A 19,734-nucleotide genomic window follows, 5' to 3' on the forward strand; every position below is an offset into this window, starting at 1 on the left:
TGTTTAACCCCTTAAGGACCAAACTTCTGGAATAAAAGGGAATCATGACATGTCACACATGTCATGTGTCCTTAAGGGGTTAACATATGCTGATTTATAAGTAAAGCTTTTTACACAATCTTTACAATGGTGTCCCTTTCTGTGAGTCCTTGCCTTTTTTGCATCTATAAGGCTTTTCGCCGGTGTGTTTCTTTTGATGGACAACAAGACTACATTTATGGCCGAAAGACACGCCGCATACGTTACACTGAAATGTTTTTTCGCCAGTATGTGCTCGCATGTGTATAACAAACTGAGACTTTTATTCGTTCTGTATCCCACATATGTCGCAGGTATAACGCTTTTGGTCATTGTGTGTCCTCTGATGTTTGAGAAATTTTGACATAGAAATAAAACACGTTCTGCACTCTACACATTCCAGAGGCATCCCATTAGAATGTTCCTGCTGATGTTTATTAAGTCGATCTATATTAGGAAATATAGCCTTGGATTCAGTGCACGTATATTGCTCTTTGCTACTCCAGGTGCTGTGGTGATTTCCAGGTTCTGGCCAGTGGCGGATCCAGAGCCGGATCTCAGGAGGGGCACTTGTAGATTATCTAAAGAAATAATCCAGGCACAATAACCACTACAGCCCAGTGTAGTAGTTTATGGTGCCAGTAGTGCCAGGATCCCATCCCAGAGTAAGTAGTCAAACCGTTTAAGAACAGTTTGACAACTTACCTGGGGTCTGCTGGGATATAGGGCATAGGAGCAGTCATATGTGTGAGGGGTGAAGTGTGTGTGAGGGGTGAAGTGTGTGTGTGTGTATGTGTGTGAGTGCGTGAGGGCGGCAGTGTGTGTGTTAGGGGGCAGTGTGTATGTGAGGGGGCAGTGTGTGTGAGAGTTGCAGTGTGTGTGTGAGGCTTGCAGTGTATGTGTGTTTGGGGCAGTGTGTGTATGGGGGCACTGTATGTGTGTGGGGGGGGCAATGTATGTGTGTGTGGGGCAGTGTGTGTGTATGGAGGGCAGTGTGTGTATGGGGCAGTGTACGTGTGTATGTGTGGCAATGTGTGTATGGGTGGCAGAGTGTGTATATGGGGGGGCAGTGTGTGTATGGGGAGCACTGTATGTGTGTGTGGGGCAGTGTGTGTATGGGTGGCAGAGTGTGTATTTGGGGGGGCAGTGTGTGTATGGGGAGCACTGTGAGTGTGGGGCAGTGTGTATATGGGGGGCACTGTATGTGTGTGTGGGGCACTGTATGTGTGTGTGGGGCAGTGTGTAAGGGGGGGTCTTGTGTGTGGGGCAATGTGTGTGTGGGGGCAATGTGTCTATGGGTGTGCAGTGTGTGTGTGAGAGGCGGTGTTTATGGGGCACTGTATGTATGGGGGGGGCAGTGTTTGTGGGGCCATGTGTGTATGGGGGGCAGTGTGTGTATGGAGGGACAGTGTTTGTGGGGCAGTGTATATATGGGGGGGGCAGTGTTTGTGGGGCAGTGTGTGTATGAGGAGGCAGTGTTTGTGGGGCAGTGTGTGTATGGGGGGCAGTGTTTGTGGGGCAGTGTGTGTATGGGGAGGCAGTGTTTGTGGGGCAGTGTATGTATGAGGGGCAGTGTTTATGGGGCAGTGTGTGTATGGGGGCATAGGCGTGCGCACGGGGTGTGCCGGGTGTGCCTGGGCACACCCTAATCCCCGCGGCACGTCTATGGATTGTCCTGCAGGAACAGCGTTCCTGCACTGTTATTTGCGCAGGAACGCCGTTCCTGCAGGCACTGAGCGCACCTAAATGCCCCCCTTCCTCCCCCTGTGTCCCCCCTGTCCTTATCATCCTCTCTCTCTATATCAGCCGCGGCGAGGGAGCTGTGAGCTGTGTGCTCTCTGCTCCCTCTCGCCGCGCGCTGTTTGCTGATGCTGGGAGCCGGAATATGACGTCATATTCCGGCTCCCAGCTACTGTAGACAGCCCGCGCGGCGAGAGGGAGCAGAGAGCACACAGCTCACAGCTCCCTCGCCGCGGCTGATATAGAGAGAGAGGATGATAAGGATGATATGGAGAGAGGCGCCCGCCCCACTGGACCCCAGGGACAAGTCCATGCCAGCACTCCAGGTAGGGAGGCTGGGTGGACAATTTTTTTTTTTTTTTTATTAAAAATAATAATTTGTGAATGTGTGTCTGTGAATGTATGTGTGTGTGTGTCTGTGAGTGTGTGTGTGTGTGTGTGTCTGTATGTGTGTGTGTGTGTCTGTCTGTATGTGTGAGTGTGTGTGTGTGTGTGTGTGTGTGTGTGAATGTGTGTGTGTCTGTGAATGTGTGTGTGTGAGTGTGAGTGTGTGTGTGTGTCAATGTCTGTGAGTGTATGTGTTTGTAAGTGTGTATGTGTCTGTGAATATATGTGTGCGTCTGTAAGTGTGTGTGTCTGTGAATGTATGTGTGTGTGTGCCTGTAAGTGTGTGTGTGTCTGTGAGTGTGTGTGTGTCTGTATGTGTGTGTGTGTGTGTGTGTGTGTCTGTATGTGTGAGTGTATGTGTGTGTGTGTGAATGTGTGTGTGTGTCTGTGAATGTGTGTATGTGAGTGTGTGTGTGTGTGTCAATGTCTGTGAGTGTATGTGTGTGTGTCTGTGAGTGTATGTGTTTGTAAGTGTGTATGTGTCTGTGAATATATGTGTGTCTGTAAGTGTGTGTGTGTCTGTGAATGTATGTGTGTGTGTGCCTGTAAGTGTGTGTGTGTGTGTGTCTGTGAATGTATGTGTGAGTGTATGTAATTGTGTGTATGTGTCTGTGAATATATGTGTGTGAGTGTATGTGTGTGTACGCGTATATATATATATATATATATATATATATACACACACACACAAGTGTATATTTTTTTTTTTGAGGGGGTGGGAATCTTGGGAGAGATCCCACATATTATTCCCCAGGACTTGACCCCTGCCGGCAGGGGAGATCTCCAGATCTCCCCTGTCGGCTCATGCAGAGCTGGCGCTATCTGAGTGCCGGCTCTGCTCTTAGCCTCCATGGGCCGGCAGGGAGATCAACGATGTACCTCACCAGCCACAGCAGCATGGAGGGAGGAAGGAGAGGACCCGGGGAGCTCTAGACAGAAGCTCCGCCAGGTTCCTCTCGCGAGATCTGAGCTTTGCCGCGGCAATGCTCAGATCTCGCGAGAGTGAACTCTAGCCCCGCAGCCCCACCTTCACAATCCCTCCAAACATACAGCACCCACACACACATACAGCACACACACACACACAGCACCTACACACATACAGCACCCTAACACAAACAGCGCGCGCACACGGCACCCTCACATACACAGCACACAAACAGCACCCTCACACACACAGCACACAAACAGCACCCACACACATACAGCACCCACACACACAGCACACATACAGCACCCTCACACACAGAGCATCTTCACACACACACACAGCACACTAAGAGCACCCTCACAAACACACGCACACACACACACACACACACAGCACCCTTACAAACACACAGCACACTAACAGCACCCTCACAAACACATACAGCACCCTCACACAAACAGCACCCTCACACACACATATCACACAACAGCACCCTCACATACAGCACACTACCAGTACCGTCACCCACATAGCACACTACAAACACCCTCTCACACACACACACATACACACACACACATCAGTATATGTATGTGTGTGTATGTATATATATATATATATATATATATATACATGCGCCGTGTGTTTGTGCTTTAGGGTGCACACCCTAATGCAATTGGCTGCGCACGCCTATGTATGGGGGGGTGGAGGGTAGTTAGGCAGCTCTGCATTAGCTGGCAGGGGAGAATTGCCCCGTTGCCCCCACCCCCCTCCCCCCCTGGATCCGCCACTGGTTCTGGCCGTTTACCAAAACTTATAGTTGAAGCTTCACCTTTACTGCTGCTCAGTAAACTATCATCTTTATCTTTGAGTGAGGCATTTTCTTTTAGTGAAGAAGCAGTCGAAGATGCACGATTTTTTTTCTGATATGTTTTGGAGAGACTAGCTATTTCGATTTCAGAGTCCTCATCGGGAGTCCACAGGGGGGGTCTCGTGTGTGGGGCAATGTGTGTGTGGAGGCAATGTGTCTATGGGTGTGCAGTGTGTGTGTGAGAGGCGGTGTTTATGGGGCACTGTATGTATGGGGGGGGCAGTGTTTGTGGGGCCATGTGTGTATGGGGGGCAGTGTGTGTATGGAGGGACAGTGTTTGTGGGGCAGTGTATGTATGGGGGGGGCAGTGTTTGTGGGGTAGTGTGTGTATGAGGAGGCAGTGTTTGTGGGGCAGTGTGTGTATGGGGGGCAGTGTTTGTGGGGCAGTGTGTGTATGGGGGGGCAGTGTTTGTGGGGCAGTGTATGTATGAGGGGCAGTGCTTATGGGGCAGTGTGTGTATGGGGGGGGAGGAGGGTAGTTAGGCAGCTCTGTATTAGCTGGCAGGGGAGAATTGCCCCGTTGCCCCCCCCCTGGATCCGCCACTGGTTCTGGCCTTTTACCAAAACTTATAGTTGAAGCTTCACCTTTACTGCTGCTCAGTAAACTCTCATCTTTATCTTTGAGTGAGTCATTTTCTTTTAGTGAAGAAGCAGTCGAAGATGCACAATTTTTTTTCTGATATGTTTTGGAAAGACTAGCTATTTCGATTTCAGAGTCCTCATCGGGAGTCCACAGAGATACTTTGGACTCGTTATCATCATACTTGGTACCATCGGAGGAGCGGAGTTCTTCCAAAGCATCCCAATCCACAGACTCAGCTGTTTAGAAAAGAGAATACGGTCAGTATTAAAAACAAACAAACAAAAAAACAGCGAGAATTAATAAGAAATTACATAAAGGGCTAAACACTTGTGGATTATTCAGTTTCTAAAGTAACACTCTATCAGTCTGTGAGCCAAACAGACCTATCTAAACGTCTCTTTTTTTTTTAATTCTTTTTTTTTGGTATTCAGGTAGGTACAACAGTGCCTGTTTCGCCCCAACGGTGTTAGCAGGCTCGACTTTCATATTCATATTATAACAGTTTTGACATGTTGAGTATGCATACATTTTTAAATGAATAGAATAACGATACGGTAAACCATGCGTTAACTAGCTATAAGCATAAATGGTTGAAATTAGATTAGCATTACTGGTTGAGGCATCGCGTTGTAGTCCCCATGCATGTATATTAATTAGAAAACAGTAAAATGCAAGATTCGCTTGTCTCGTTTTTCACGCCATTTATACATAAGACAGTGAGTAAGCTATTTACAGCATGTCGCCCGCTGGGTTTGTATCCCTAACATGTATAGTCACTATGGTATCGCCCAGCTTATATCTTTAAACATCTATTCCTGTTCTGAGTGTTGTTTGTTTGTCTATTTACGTCTCAGCTTGTGTTTGTATATACATGCTAGTGAGTAAGACAGGCTTGTTGTAGGTATATTAGCTTGCCGGTCGATTACCAGTTATTGCATTGAAGAGACGTGTGTAGCATAGGTAGGCAACAAGCCTAAACTAAAACATAACATATACGCTTTTATATTTTCGTGCCTCTGTATCGCTGGTTCGTCTTTCTGGGGTCTAGGTCCCTGGAGGCAATCCAAGGTGTAAGGCATTGTTAGGAAAGCAGAATTTTGTATGCAAGAGTGGCCCATGAGGGTTAGAGGACATCTCCGCACAGAAGTCTGCCTACCAGCTAGTTACTGTCGGCCGTCACAAGTGAAACATTATACTTAGTATAATACGGATTTAGCATGGCCACATGAGAAATCTCTAACTGTAGATCATCGCTGACTAACGTACTTATAGTTAGTACACTAACTAAGAGAGCAGGAAAGTTAAATAGTAAGCTATACTGGCATTCCCCGCTACGAAATGTGAAGCATGCCTGCCCTAACTATCTCAGGCATACAAGACAAAGTTGTATTGGCACTGCCGTTAGGTTTGAGTATTTTGGCCTACAGGCATAGGGCTAGGTAAGGGTCTGTAATAGATGCTGCTCTACAGTAGTGGGTAAAATCAAAAGTAAGATTCAAAAACAAAATCTATTCGCTATAGAAGCCCCTGTCTCCCTACAAACAATTTAAAAAAATAAAAAATAAAAAATAAAAAAAAATAAAGGGAAACACTCCTCGATTAAAAACCCCCGCAAGACAGAGTACACACTACAAGGTGTATCCCGTATGTTAAGAGGCCGTGGGTGGTCAAGTCACACAGTAACAGCAACAGGTTTGTAGCCTGTGAGCTCCCCGTAGGGTGATAGAGTTGTCCGGCTTCAGTCGGGCTCATGCATTAACCATCACTACAGCAAACACACAGGGCGTCGTTAGGTGCTTTGGGCAACAATGTAGGTTATCTGACTGGCTAGGTAGTGACCGCTGCATAAGAGTCCGGCGTTGAGCCCGTGGGGACAAATGGTGTGATCCTTGCCGGATCCCAGGAGCGTGTTGGTGAGGTGAGGTTGGTTTGTCCCCCCTGGGAGAGCGAGTCCTGTGGTAGGCCCAGGGTCCGTAGTATAGCTTCAGCTTCCTGGATGTCCTGGATTTGGTGTAATTTGCCCCCTGTCGAATTTGGAGCGTACGGGGAAGTGTCCAGCGGTATTCTATCTTGTGGCGTTGGAGCAAGGCGGTGAGTGGTCGGAGCGACCGTCGCCACGTTAGGGTGCTATTGGAGAGATCAGCATAGAAAGTCAGCTCCATGGTCTCAAATTGGAGAGGTGTTTTCACTCGTAGGGCGGTGAGGACTGTAGCTTTGTCTCTACCGTTGTGGAATACAAGTATAACGTCCCTTGAGGCCATGGCTGGCGCTCCTGTAGGTTTGGGGATCCGAAAGAGGTCAGCAGGTTCGATCGTTTTGGCTTGTCTGGGCGGTAAGATGGTCGAGAACAGAAGGACTCACCACGTGTGGCAGCTCCTGCTCCGGCACTGCCTCTGAAAGCCCTCTCATTTTCAGATTGTGTCTCCGCCTAGAGTCCTCTTGGGCTGCGAGGTGACGTTCGTGCTGCTGGGCCTGTGCGTGTAGGTCGTGCACCGCCTGCTGTAGCGTGGTAATGTTCTGGGCATTTGTTTGTGTGGATCCCTCCAACGTGCTGATGCGACCTGTCAGGCCCTGTAGGTGGCTTCGTAGTGCCGTGACATCTGCAAGTGATGTAGAATTATTAAAAACCTTTATTAAACCTGTATTGAATTGTTGTACTAACTCCATCTTAACTACATTTCATGACAGATTCTCCATTTTAACTCCATTACATGACAAGATTTCCTAACAGCATTTAGAATACTGAATAGAGACTGTATTTTCTAGAAAGATATGACTAACATCGGAATTATCGGAACATGCCACAAAGTATAGTCAAGGCCATGGGAAAGCCGGCCTAATGAAATGTCCTATTCATAAAAAGAACACTGAATCTGACCACGAGTCTGACATCACTAACTACCCAAAAACGGTGCCAAGTACTCAAAATGGCTAGCTGCCAGATTCCCCCTCCCATCGAGAGAGCCTCGTGCTAAAGATCAATGGCGACTGAAGCCTTGTCAGAAATTACGACATCCCATGATGGGAGGATGCCCCACTAGTCACTCAAATCCCTAAGCCAATTACTAATACAGATGGGAGGGCATTTAACCTACCACTTGACACTTAATCCAATTAATGATGTTTATTTACTGCTATCTTGATATCCAATGATGATGTAATTTTGCTCTTATAAGGGCTTGCAAGCCTGTTTTTTACCAGATGCCATTAAATTTTCTCGAAGTGCTTTTAACCTGAACTCCGTGTGTCAGTGTGAACTTACTTCTGCGTATACGCAATTTAATCATCTCAGATTTGGACAGGAACAGATAGTCATTTAAACATATTTGTTTGCTTAAAATAATCTACATCAATTTGGCGCATCCAACGTGAGGCTTGGGTTATGACCTATCTGGCAGCCGTCCAAGAAGACCTGGGTGGGTGAATCCTAAGGGAAAGATGGAGATTGATCACCTCTGAATACACGGTGGAGACTGACTGCAGCAGCCCGGTATGTTTCTTTCCCCTTTGATTTATCTATTCAAGTGTGTGACTGCTGCCAAGAGGACATCAAAGACAGGTAATATCTTGCCCAGAGAGCCTATACCTTATTTGTTAATACGTTTTACCTGCGTTTTTGACTATCTGTTGCCTGGGTGTGTTTGTATTGGTCTGTCTTTAGCTTAAGTGCCTGGGTAGAGTGTTTATCTGTGTACCCCTTTTGGGATAAAGGGGGGGTGGACCTGTGGTAGTTTGCCTGGGGGTCCTCTGTTTGTCTGTTTACCCCTTTTGGGATAAAGGGGGGTGGACCTGTGGGTGTTTGCCTGGGGGTCCTCTGTTGCCTGTTTACTCCTTTTAGGAGCCACGTGGCTGTGGCTGTAGGGAAAAAGGGGGGTGGACCTGTGGAAGTTTTCCTGGGGGTCTTCTTTGCCTGTTTACCTCTTTTAGGTGCTGGGTAGCTGCAGCAGTAAGGAAAAAGAGGGGGGGGGAATCTGTGGAGGGGTGTAGACTCATTGCTTCCTGGGGATTCCCCATGGTGTCACTTTGATAGCCTAGCTAGCCTCATTGTGCACATAGCTCTGCTTGCAGAGAGGTGGTACCCTCCAGCTTCGAGCGCTGAGGCTGGTGGCATTCCAATTTTTATTTGTGGTGCGTGGATTCGGGCAGGCATTGCTGTCTCCATCACCACGGGGTAGTGAGACTTATGAGTGGGTTCATAGGGGCGCTACGAGGGTGAGGATAGTGGTGGCCACACTTAGTGGACTGCTGTAACGAGGGAGGCATATGGATTTCGGGCCGGTGTCAGTTGTTATCCTTGGCCGCTGGTAGTGAGACTTACGAAAGTTGTTCTCCGAGCGGGGACACTACGAGGTTGAGGGAGGTGGCTTTGGCCACATGAGTAAAGGAAAGGGATTACTGTTGATTTTATTTGAACTGTGATGCATGCACTGTATTTCAATTGAATTGTTGTTTTATTTGGGAGTCATTCAAACTCCTGTGTCTGTCTCTAATTTCACTTTACTTTTACTTTTACTCTACTTCCTGTGTTATTTACACTTTCCACTCCTATTTCTCTTGTGAGACAAGTGATTGGTCACACACTTCTCACCTCGCTTCTAGGCGGAATTAGTGACTAGTCTACGTTTTGGGAAGACGCACTTGGGGGGACCCACCCTTCTGAGTGGCAGTCGACCATTGTAGACACTCTGTTTCATCTTCTTTCCCCTATATCTGGGACGCCTTTTATAGGGGGTATGGGACAGGGATTGGGAAAGCCCGGTAAGGGCTGGTTAGCGTGTGATCTAGTTGAAGACAGAGAGGGTGAAGAGATGGTTAAGGGAGTTGAAAAGATTGCTAAAGTGTGTAAAATTGCTGTGCCTTCATGTGGTAGATTGCAGCCAGAAAGCTGGCATAGATTACTGACAGAGAAGAAAGCAAGCTTACAGATAATGCTTTACTGGTACAGAGTAGCAAAAGCTATTCAGCAGGAAGGTTGGGTTGAGGAAGAACTAGATCACAAAGGGTTAAGAATGTATGTATATCATAATAATTGTGTTACTGGGAAGCTCTCCCAGCCAGAGCCCTGTCATGGCGTCCAGGAGGTGACCACTCCCATCATCTTGTCAGTAATGACGGTCACCATCCCTGGTCCCCAATCTTAAATGCTGTGGGGTTTTTGTATTTTGTGTTAGCCATTAGATGGTAAAAGCCCAGTTTCACTGAGAGTATTACTAAATGTTGTGTTTTTGTGTCTCTTTGCTTTTGCAATAATTGTAATGTATCTATCCTTCTGTTTTGTTACTGTCCTTCCAGCAGTGACATGGTTAAATCTTGTGCCTGTGGTGTTCCCCCTCTCCCCCTCCCCTCTCCCCTCTCCCCTCTCCCCCCCCCCCCCCCCTCCCTCTCCTGGTCTCCGTGTGCGGGGGTTCGGGGGGGGGAGGGGGGGTTGCATGCTTGCAAATTCAGATTTGTTTCTTCCGTAGAGTTATTCAGAAAATACTGGGTTGGCAACGGAAGTTTTTTGCTAGAAAATATTCTAATTGTGTATTTTGCTACTTACATAGGAGTGATGTGTCGTATAGGAGGTTTCTAGGGTTTGTATATTGTTATTGTTGTTGCCATTTATATGACGCCAACAGATTCCGTAGCGTTATATATATATTTGGACGTGTTAAGTGATTAATGGCTGGTGAATGATGGGGGAGGTTAGTTGCATTCCGTGAGTTTATTTTTGCAGCATGTTGTTTCAAAAGTATAGAGACAGCTTCACGGGCTGTTAAATGTATAATGTTTTAAACTGTCTTATTTAATCCGTCAAGTCTGTCCACAGTTTAGTATTTCATTTTGCCGAACAGAATGTTGCTTCTCTGATTTATTTTATTAAGCTATAATTTAGTGTAAAGCTGAAATGCCTTAAAAGAAAATGGCCCCTAGAACAAAAGAAGGTTGTCCTTAAGTGACATGTCAGTCCTGGCTCCTGCCCTCACTCTGCCCTTACCATATCAGTGAGGTCATATCCGCCCATATATATCGTGTCATGCTCATCCTATCTTAAGACATGCTGTTTTCCTTAAATTTACGCATATTATGAACAAGAAAGTTACAATTACTATAATAATCCTGCTATTAGTTTCCCTATATCAGAAAAGTGTCTGTGACAAGTGATGGTTAATATGTAGATAGAATATATATATATATATATATATACCGATTCACGTGTAAGTAACAAATGTGTTTTAACTTTGTGTACAAAAAAAACATTGATAACATGCTGGAAGAAGGGTTATCTTAACCCCTTGAGGACAAATGACATGTGTGACATGTCATGATTCCCTTTTATTCCAGAAGTTTGGTCCTTAAGGGGTTAAAGAATATTTACTAAAAAAAAAAATTCTAATAAACAAAGATTTCTTGAACAAATGGTGATACAATTAAGGATTGGTCTCAAAATGTTTTGATCTAATTGAAAAAGAACCAGTAAACATTATAAGCATAACTATTAACAAATGGATAAGGGGGGAGTGTGCTCCAATCTGTCTTTATTGGATAATGATTGCCTCCAAGATTAAAGACTGACTAACATAATTTTTTTGTTGTAAGCCTAGATATTTTATTGTTGCATATGCATAGAAGTTGAGACTTTGGGCATTATAGTGTATTGATTCTAGATCTGTTACTAGCAGCAAGTGCTTTACATAGAAACATGGAATGTGACGGCAGATAAGAACCATTCGGCCCATCTAGTCTGCCCCGTTTTATAAATGCTTTCATTAGTCCCTGGCATTATCTTATAGTTAGGATAGCCTTATGCCTATCCCACGCATGCTTAAACTCTTTAACTGTGTTAACCTCTACCGCTTCAGTAGGAAGGCTATTCCATGCATCCACTACCCTCTCAGTAATGTAATACTTCCTGATATTATTTTTAAACCTTTGTCCCTCTATTTTTAAGACTATGTCCTCTTGTTGTGGTAGTTTTCCTTCTTTTAAATATAGTCTCCACTTTTACTGTGTTGATTCCCTTTATTTATTTAAAATGCTTTTATCATATTTCCCCTGTCTCGTCTTTCCACCAAGCTATACCTGTTAAGATCCTTTAACCTTTCCTGGTAAGTTTTATCCTACAATCCATGAACCAGTTTAGTAGCCCTTCTTTGAACTCTCTCTCTAAGGTATCCATATCCTTCTGAGGATATGGTCTCCAGTACTGTATACAGTGCTCCAAGTGAGGTCTCACCAGTGTTCTGTACAATGGCATGAGCATTTCCCTCTTCCTACTGCTAATACCTCTCCCTATGCAACCAAGCACTCTGCTAGCATTTCCTGCTGCTCTATTACATTGTACATTGTCATTAACAGCCAAAAACTGGAAAACAAGAAAGGTGAATTAATGTATAGCTATTTATAAGCTTAACAAAATCTCCATTATCTTTTTCATTTATTTCGCAGAAGACAATGTTATTTGTCTATTTTGTATGTTTTAAAAATACATTATCAGTGAAGAGTAGAATAAATTTTATCCCATTTGCAAGACATAAAATTGTGATAATGTATATTTGTGATATAAGTAAGAATTACATTTTGAGAAGTTAGATATAAATAAAATAAAATAAAGAACGAGAGTCAGGGATAGCGTCTGTCTCCACGGGCACAAGTCTGGTGTGGGAGAAGTAGTGGGCTAGCCACTGCGGGGCACCCACGGAGTGAAGCGTTCGAGGCCTGTGCAGACAAGATGAGCATGTTAGCCTTTTATTATTTTTCTCTAGGGAAAGCATAGGGCCAGTTAATAGTTGTTGTACATGGGCTATTTGCAGCCTCCATTGCATTTCTACCTAGTCTTGATTTCTGATGTATTCTCCATTGCTACATCACCTGTCTGCTCCCTTACCTGCCCACCACCGCTTACTCCTTCCACCGATCCCTCCCCTTCATCTACAGTCCCCCACTTTCTCCTCCTACTCCTCCCTCTACTCCACTTTCTCCTCCTACTCCTCCCTCTACTCCACCTTCTCCTCCTCCTACTCCTTCCTCCTGCTCTTACTCCTCCCTCCTCTTTCTACTCCTCCCTCCTACTCCACCTTCTCCTCCTTCTACTCCTCCCTCCTCCTCCTACTCCTCTCTCTACTCCACCTTGTCCTCTTCCCCTCCTCCTACTACTCCCTCTACTCCACCCTCTCCTCCTCCTACTCCACCTTCTCCTCTTCCTACTTCCCCTGTCCTTCCTACTCCACCTTCTTCCCCTCTCGCTCTATCCACTACTCATTCCTCCATCTCCCCACCACCATATCTATATCCTTTATATGATTCCTCCCTTCTTATTCCTTACCAATTTCCTCCGCCCATAGACAACTCTGCCTCTACCTGACAACATTATATTTTGAAGAAAAGTTGCTCTGGCCACTCTTCCGCCACTTCCCAGGGGGGAATACCACACTAACGAAAAATTATTCAGACTGGTGGAGGTGCACTTCATCATGAAAGACCTGTTTTGGGCACTCTCAAGGAAATAGTGCGGTCCTGACCCAGATTCCCATGGAAGTAAGACACCTGTATCATCACTGGGAGGTGGCTGTCCCTCATGTTTTCTTCACTAAGTCCCCAGAAATCTCATGAAAGGAACCTGACTCATTAGAACAAAAACATGAAACACTAACAATCGATATCAGCTCTCTACAGAGGGGGGTCAGCAAGAGAACTGTAAATAGAAAGACAAATACCCCCAATCTCACACAGAAATAGGTGAGGAAACCTCTTCTACTGCTCCTCATGGTTGCTTTGAACAGATGAAAGAAGAAACAAGACACCTCTCAACAGGGCATGCAGTAGCTTTACCAGATCCTGACTCCACTCTGTTTGCGGATAAAGAGGAAAGGTACCATACTGGATTTGCTGTTGTTACAGAAGATCATGTACGTCAAGCATCTTCACTTTCCTCACCCACATCTGCTCAAGACGCTGAATTGACAGCCTTCTCAGTGGCATGCAAAATGCCTGAAGAAAGACATGCCAATACCTACACTCAAGATATGCCCTGGGTGCGGCACATTATTTTGGATCAATCTGGAAGATAAGAAGCACCACTCAGCTGACCAAGCTGCCAACCAAGCCACAAGTGCACCAAGGGAAGTAGACAGAAGGGTGTCCGCTGAAGAAACTTCTATACTCACCATGTAGATCCTATCCACAGATCTCAAGCTTCTGAAAGAATGACAAGCAGCTGCTGACCCTGAAGAAATACAAAGCTGGAAAACAGAAAGGGGCAACCCTTGAAGACGGGCTGTACTCCAACACTCTCAAGTTCTGTTAACCCAAAAACATGTACTAGGCAGTGGGCCCATGGAACTTTATACCTATCCAAGACCCTCATGAACTCTTTGATCCCTAAATACTCTGGAGCACCTAGAATTACTCCTCTAATCATCAGTTACTGCCGATCCTGTGTCATTTGTGCCAAGGACAGCTCAGGCAGAAGAGAAGGAGAATCCTAAGCACCTAGCTAACTCTCACTATCCCTTTCAAGAATCAAAGTGACTATATCCAGGTGCCAAAGAGCTGCCGGGTCAAATATGCACTAGTTATAATAGACATTTTGTCAGGATGGCCAGAAGCCTAGCCGGTCATCAATGTGACAACCAAGACCATATACCCAATAGTGCATTGTGAAAGTTGCAGAGATCACCCAGTGGATTCACTGTTCCAGATTCAAGACTCTCTCTGCAACATGGGAAGTAACATTTGTTGATTTTGACAAACTTTTGACTCTAAAGGAAAAATGACTTAAAAAAACAAAAAGATACCAACAAGTAGGTGTTTGATGGCCATAATAATGCCTGACCACCTGCCATCGATGGAAAGCCGAGGACCCCAAAAGGAGACCTCGTGAAGCTAAAGAGATCCAAACGCCAAGCTTCCTCAGGATTATTTGCCCATCCTGAGTTTGTGGTGATATTAATATTGACTAAATGATCCAAGTCCACCTACACTGATGTAGCGTGGGACAGGTTTAATACTATGATGAATAAGAAAATGTGCCCTAGCCAAGGTTATTATGTCCATACACATAAAACATGACAAGGTACTCTTGACACACCACATTCATGCTTCAGAACACAAAGAGGAGCACCCCTCTAAAGGGAAGTTTGACACATATATACATATATATTGATGCCATAGGTGTGCCAAGGGGGGTACCAGATGATTTTGCAGTTAAAGAAAAGTTTGAGTCCATTTTCCCAACCGTCACTGATAATAATATTTTGATTTGCATTTATTATACCTATTGCAACCAACAACGTTTACCTGTCACCATGACTTGTTGTGCCTATACTCCAGATAACACAGGTCCATATGGTAATGTAAGCTTGTCTATTTTATGATGTCCCTCTGAAGAACTAAGAAGACTTTAAGAACCGTTACTTCATAGGGTTTTGTGCCTTTGGGCTAACATGTCTTCTGGAACTAACCAATAAAGGTTATCTTTTTTAGAATCTAACATTTCATAGGGGGGACTGATGTAGAATTATTAAAAACCTTTATTAAACCTGTATTGAATTGTTGTACTAACTCCATCTTAACTACATTTCATGACAGATTCTCCATTTTAACTCCATTACATGTCAAGATTTCCTAACAGCATTTAGAATACTGAATAGAGACTGTATTTTCTAGAAAGATATGACTAACATCAGAATTATTGAAGCTCCTGTAACATGCAACAAAGTACAGTCAAGGCCATGGGAAAGCCGGCCTAATGAAATGTCCTATTCATAAAAAGAACACTGAATCTGACCACGAGTCTGACATCACTAACTACCCAAAAACGGTGCCAAGTACTCAAAATGGCTAGCTGCCAGATTCCCCCTCCCATCGAGAGAGCCTCGTGCTAAAGATCAATGGCGACTGAAGCCTTGTCAGAAATTACGACATCCCATGATGGGAGGATGCCCCACTAGTCACTCAAATCCCTAAGCCAATTACTAATACAGATGGGAGGGCATTTAACCTACCACTTGACACTTAATCCAATTAATGATGTTTATTTACTGCTATCTTGATATCCAATGATGATGTAATTTTGCTCTTATAAGGGCTTGCAAGCCTGTTTTTTACCAGATGCCATTAAATTTTCTCGAAGTGCTTTTAACCTGAACTCCGTGTGTCAGTGTGAACTTACTTCTGCGTATACGCAATTTAATCATCTCAGATTTGGACAGGAACAGATAGTCATTTAAACATATTTGTTTGCTTAAAATAATCTACATCACAAGTATGTTTCTCTGCAGGTCTGCCAATAGCGTTTTCAGTATCGCTGTGGTGACCGGCTCGGAGTCTGCTCCCTTCTTGCTCTGTTTTGCCGTTTGTGTTGGGGCAGGGGCAGGTTGATATTCTTCATCTGCATCCTCAGATAGTTCATCGGAGAAATCCGAGCAGCCGCCATGGAGTGCCGCCATGTTGGGCTCACTGGCGCCACGGACTTGCCTCCACATGTCTCCGATAGTCAGCCCTGTTACGGGCTTATTTGGTATTGTTTTTTTCGTTTTACACCCCATGTGGTCTCAGGGATCTCTCCAGGCGTTTGGGGTTTGGAGGGGTTTAGGCCAGCTGTTAATTCCGCCGTGTGTAGCTCGGAGCTGCAGGCACATGCGACCGTTCGCTTCAACGTTCAAGCTCCGCCCCAACGTATCTCTTTTTTTTTTTTTAAACTTTAACTTTCGGTTGCCTAACTGACGCTAAACGTCCTCACACTATGCATGAGGACATCCAGCGGCACCCGAAATCCCATAGGAAAGCATTATATAATGGTTTTCTATGGGGAAAGTACTAATGCGAGCGCAGCGATAGCTGCGCATGCGGTCTTCCTGGGCGGAGGTTGAGCCCAAGTCAGCGCCAAGGGACATCAGCGTTGGACTCGGGTAAGCAACAGAAGGGGCTTTAAACCCTTTCTGCACCACAGGGGAGAGGCCTTGACATAGTAGGGCCCTATAGGGGACTATAGTGCCTGGAAAACAGCTTTGTTTTCCTGGCACTATAGTTTCCTTTTAAGAAAAGTCTTGCTTACAATTAATATAATAAACTGCAGTAGAAAACCAAACAGTATAAAATAAGACATGTGTTGTCATATGTTCAGGCTTTTTGCTAGTTTCTAAACTAAATTCTAAAAATTCATCTTTTCACGCAAAAAAATGTTTTGTTTTCCAATAATTTATTTTCCTTGTGGAAATGGTAATTAATCAACTTCTTCTAAATGGTGCAGTTTGGGTGGGTGGGGGGGAGGGAGGGAGGTTACCTGTGCTGCAGTTATCGCGTATTTCACGTTGACTGATTGGAGGGGGAGGGATGGTGACCATGTCACTGTAAGCATCTTTGTGTTGCTGTATGTACTGCCACTCTTCCATTGTAAAGAAAACGGCAACATCCTCATGCTTCAAAGGTACCTGTAACACATGGAACTCTGGTCAAAATCAACCCGCATCCTGTAAGATTGCTCTAGTCTACATACAAACAATCAGGAAGGTCTGGATTAGGTTACTGTGAGATAAAGGGAAAAGGGACAGACAGTGCTTGCCTTAATATATAGCAGCAGTGCTTACCTCTCCAGTTAGCTCGTGAATGCTCCTATGAATAGAATTTTTCTTTACAACGATCCATTCCTGTAAAATTTGAAGAAATTATTATTACTTGTCAAAAATGTTGGTCTCTGCACTAAATCAAACGAAATATGACGCACCATGCAGAAATGTATAACCGTCTTAGGAGAAATGTACAAGAGATCAGCACACAGATTAAGTGAAAAGGCTAAAATAATTAAAAAAAGAAGTGGTCTATACAGGGAGCAGGCAAAATGCTAGCAAATACATAGGTCAAACCGTTCGTGTAACTGTAATGATTTTAGTAACATCACAGATTTCTGAAGTGTCGGTTGTTGGAAAGAGTCTGCGCATGCACCCCAAAATGTCATTTGACTAAGGGATTTTGGGATCGTGAGATATGTGTCAAAGTGCGCACATCTGATGTGTCAGTAAAGGTGTTTACCTTTTTCTGATCTCCATAATGCTGTAACTTTGACAGGAATTGTGGTAACAATGTATTGATGTTTTCTACTCTTTACATTTTCAATATAATCCTTTTACCAACTCTTTAGGACTGGAACTGGCCATGTCTAGTCTGATTGGTCCCATCTACAGTAGATCTCACCTCTCCAGTGAGCTGGGCGAGGATTTCCAGAGTCTGATTCAAAATCCGTGATGTCCTCATCTTTTTGGCCTTTTCCATCACCACCACATTAGTCAGATACTTAAAAACCGAGACCTATGAGAACAGACAACAGAGATGATCCATTTATTTTAGGTGATGTGACAGGTTGAACATTATGTGTTTCTGTTAAACAATGACTTGTCTAATGTATCACATACTACCAAGCAATCCAATGGTGTATTGTTAACGGTGTGTTGTGTGTTTTAGTAACTATTTAGATTCAGCCCCTCCTCCCTTCCGATGATTTTGTTTTTAAAATGTACTTAGTTTCTTATCTGGCAGTCGCTCCACCACCCTGATTAGATTACTAATCCTGATGATGACAATACAATGCTTCCTCAGAGGGAGGTATCTTGAGGCTAGTGCGTATCCGTGACAAACCACAGTGCTGAGCCAGTCACCATCTCTTCTTAGAGATGCAGTGAATCAATCGGTGGAGAAGCTCAATGTCGGTCCTGAAGTCTTTGCAGGACCAAACAAAGGAAGTCCCTGTTGTGGCTGCCATAGTGACTGCCACTAGAGGTGACATTTGGCAGTAATGTATGCCGGTTCTGATCACACTGCTTAGTCCACAGGGACAGGCTCTAATCCACTACATTAAGCTGTAGTGGTTCTGGTGCCCACAGTCTCCCTTTAACTCCTTGAAGTGGGAATTGTTTAGCAGCGAAAAGTGAACTTCAATTATAAAATCTCTACACCTCTGCTATTTTGGCTAATACTGCAACTGATATATAAATGACCAATTGGTGAAAGTTTGTTTCTTGGGTTTCACCTTGGTCTGCTGGTGCCCCTGCCATGCTGTACTGATGATACATTACATTCCAGAAATGGTAAGCTCTATGGAAGGCATTCCACATAGGATATCAAACAAACAAAGCTTTATTCAGACTTAGAAACAAATGTATATCAACCCCTTATGTAAGGAGACATTGTCCAACATTTGGTAGTCAACGTCAACCCTACCCTTACACTAACTTTAACCGCACAGCTATCCTAAACGTAACCCCTCACTATCCATAATCCTAAACCAGGAATAACCCTTATCCTACACTAATACTACCAGTAGGGATTCCCTCTGCTGACATCAGTACTGACATTACAGCTCACACAGAACTGGGAGATTGCAGCTTAAGGGGTGGATCTAGCTCTGATTCTACAGCTCCAGCACACTATCCCCAACAATCACGTAGTGATCAGTGTTAGGAATCAGGCACAGCCCACCACTGGTCCATGCCAACAAAGGCATGCATGGGGGACCCTATTGATTTTTTTTTAGACCCCAGGAATGTCCCTCTGTATGGGGAATCACTGCTGCTAAACGTACTTATGCTGCCATGGTGAGTAAAATACATTTTAAAGCGATACGTACAGCTTATCTGTTAGTTTGGGGCCAACAAATATGGGATGGTGATGACAGATGGTACCCCAAAGTGTATAATAATACTTGGGTCTCATGAGTGTCAGCAGGGTTAAATCCAAAACTACAGGACCTTTTATACTGTCCTAACGGTGTTAACGCCCAATATTTTTAGGATGGTGATGAAACACCCTAACAACCACATTGGCACTTTATATAAAAAGACAAAAAACACACAAACCTTGAGTGTGAGCTGCATAGAATCCACATAATGATAGGAGCATATTCTAAAAGGGGGAAACACAAGAAATTTGTACTTGTGCTTTATAACGGCCTCCACTGAAACATAGGTCGTACCTAATGCACGTTGTGTAAGCTCCTCTATTAAAAGGACACTATAGTCTGTATAGATCATGCCCCTGCAGTCTTACTGCTCAATTCTCTGCCATTTAGGAGTTCAATCACTCTGTGTATGCAGCCTTAGTCCCTCCTCCCTGCATGTGACTTACACAGCCTTCCTAAACACTTCCTGTAAAGAGTCATCTAATGTTTACACTTCCTTTATTTCAAATTCTATTTAATTTAGAATTTATTATCTCATGCTCTGTCAATAG

At 44.4% G+C, this 19,734-nt stretch overlaps 1 protein-coding gene across 1 annotated transcript in view; it reads right to left on the minus strand.

Annotated features, from left to right (window-relative positions):
• Positions 1-301: 301 nt before the first annotated feature.
• Positions 302-19,734, minus strand: part of LOC134612291 (uncharacterized) — a 32,015-nt gene continuing 12,582 nt past the window's right edge. Inside the window, exons 3-9 of the mRNA XM_063456630.1 lie at positions 17,704-17,817; positions 17,100-17,159; positions 16,796-16,943; positions 6,892-7,130; positions 5,457-5,508; positions 4,509-4,766; positions 302-465 (exon numbers count right to left, since the gene is read on the minus strand). Of these exons, the coding sequence (XP_063312700.1) occupies positions 302-465; positions 4,509-4,766; positions 5,457-5,508; positions 6,892-7,130; positions 16,796-16,943; positions 17,100-17,159; positions 17,704-17,817 (1,035 nt within the window). The remainder of the gene's footprint in view (positions 466-4,508; positions 4,767-5,456; positions 5,509-6,891; positions 7,131-16,795; positions 16,944-17,099; positions 17,160-17,703; positions 17,818-19,734) is intronic.

This window comes from Pelobates fuscus, chromosome 5, assembly GCF_036172605.1.
Source record: "Pelobates fuscus isolate aPelFus1 chromosome 5, aPelFus1.pri, whole genome shotgun sequence".
Lineage (NCBI taxonomy): Eukaryota > Metazoa > Chordata > Amphibia > Anura > Pelobatidae > Pelobates > Pelobates fuscus.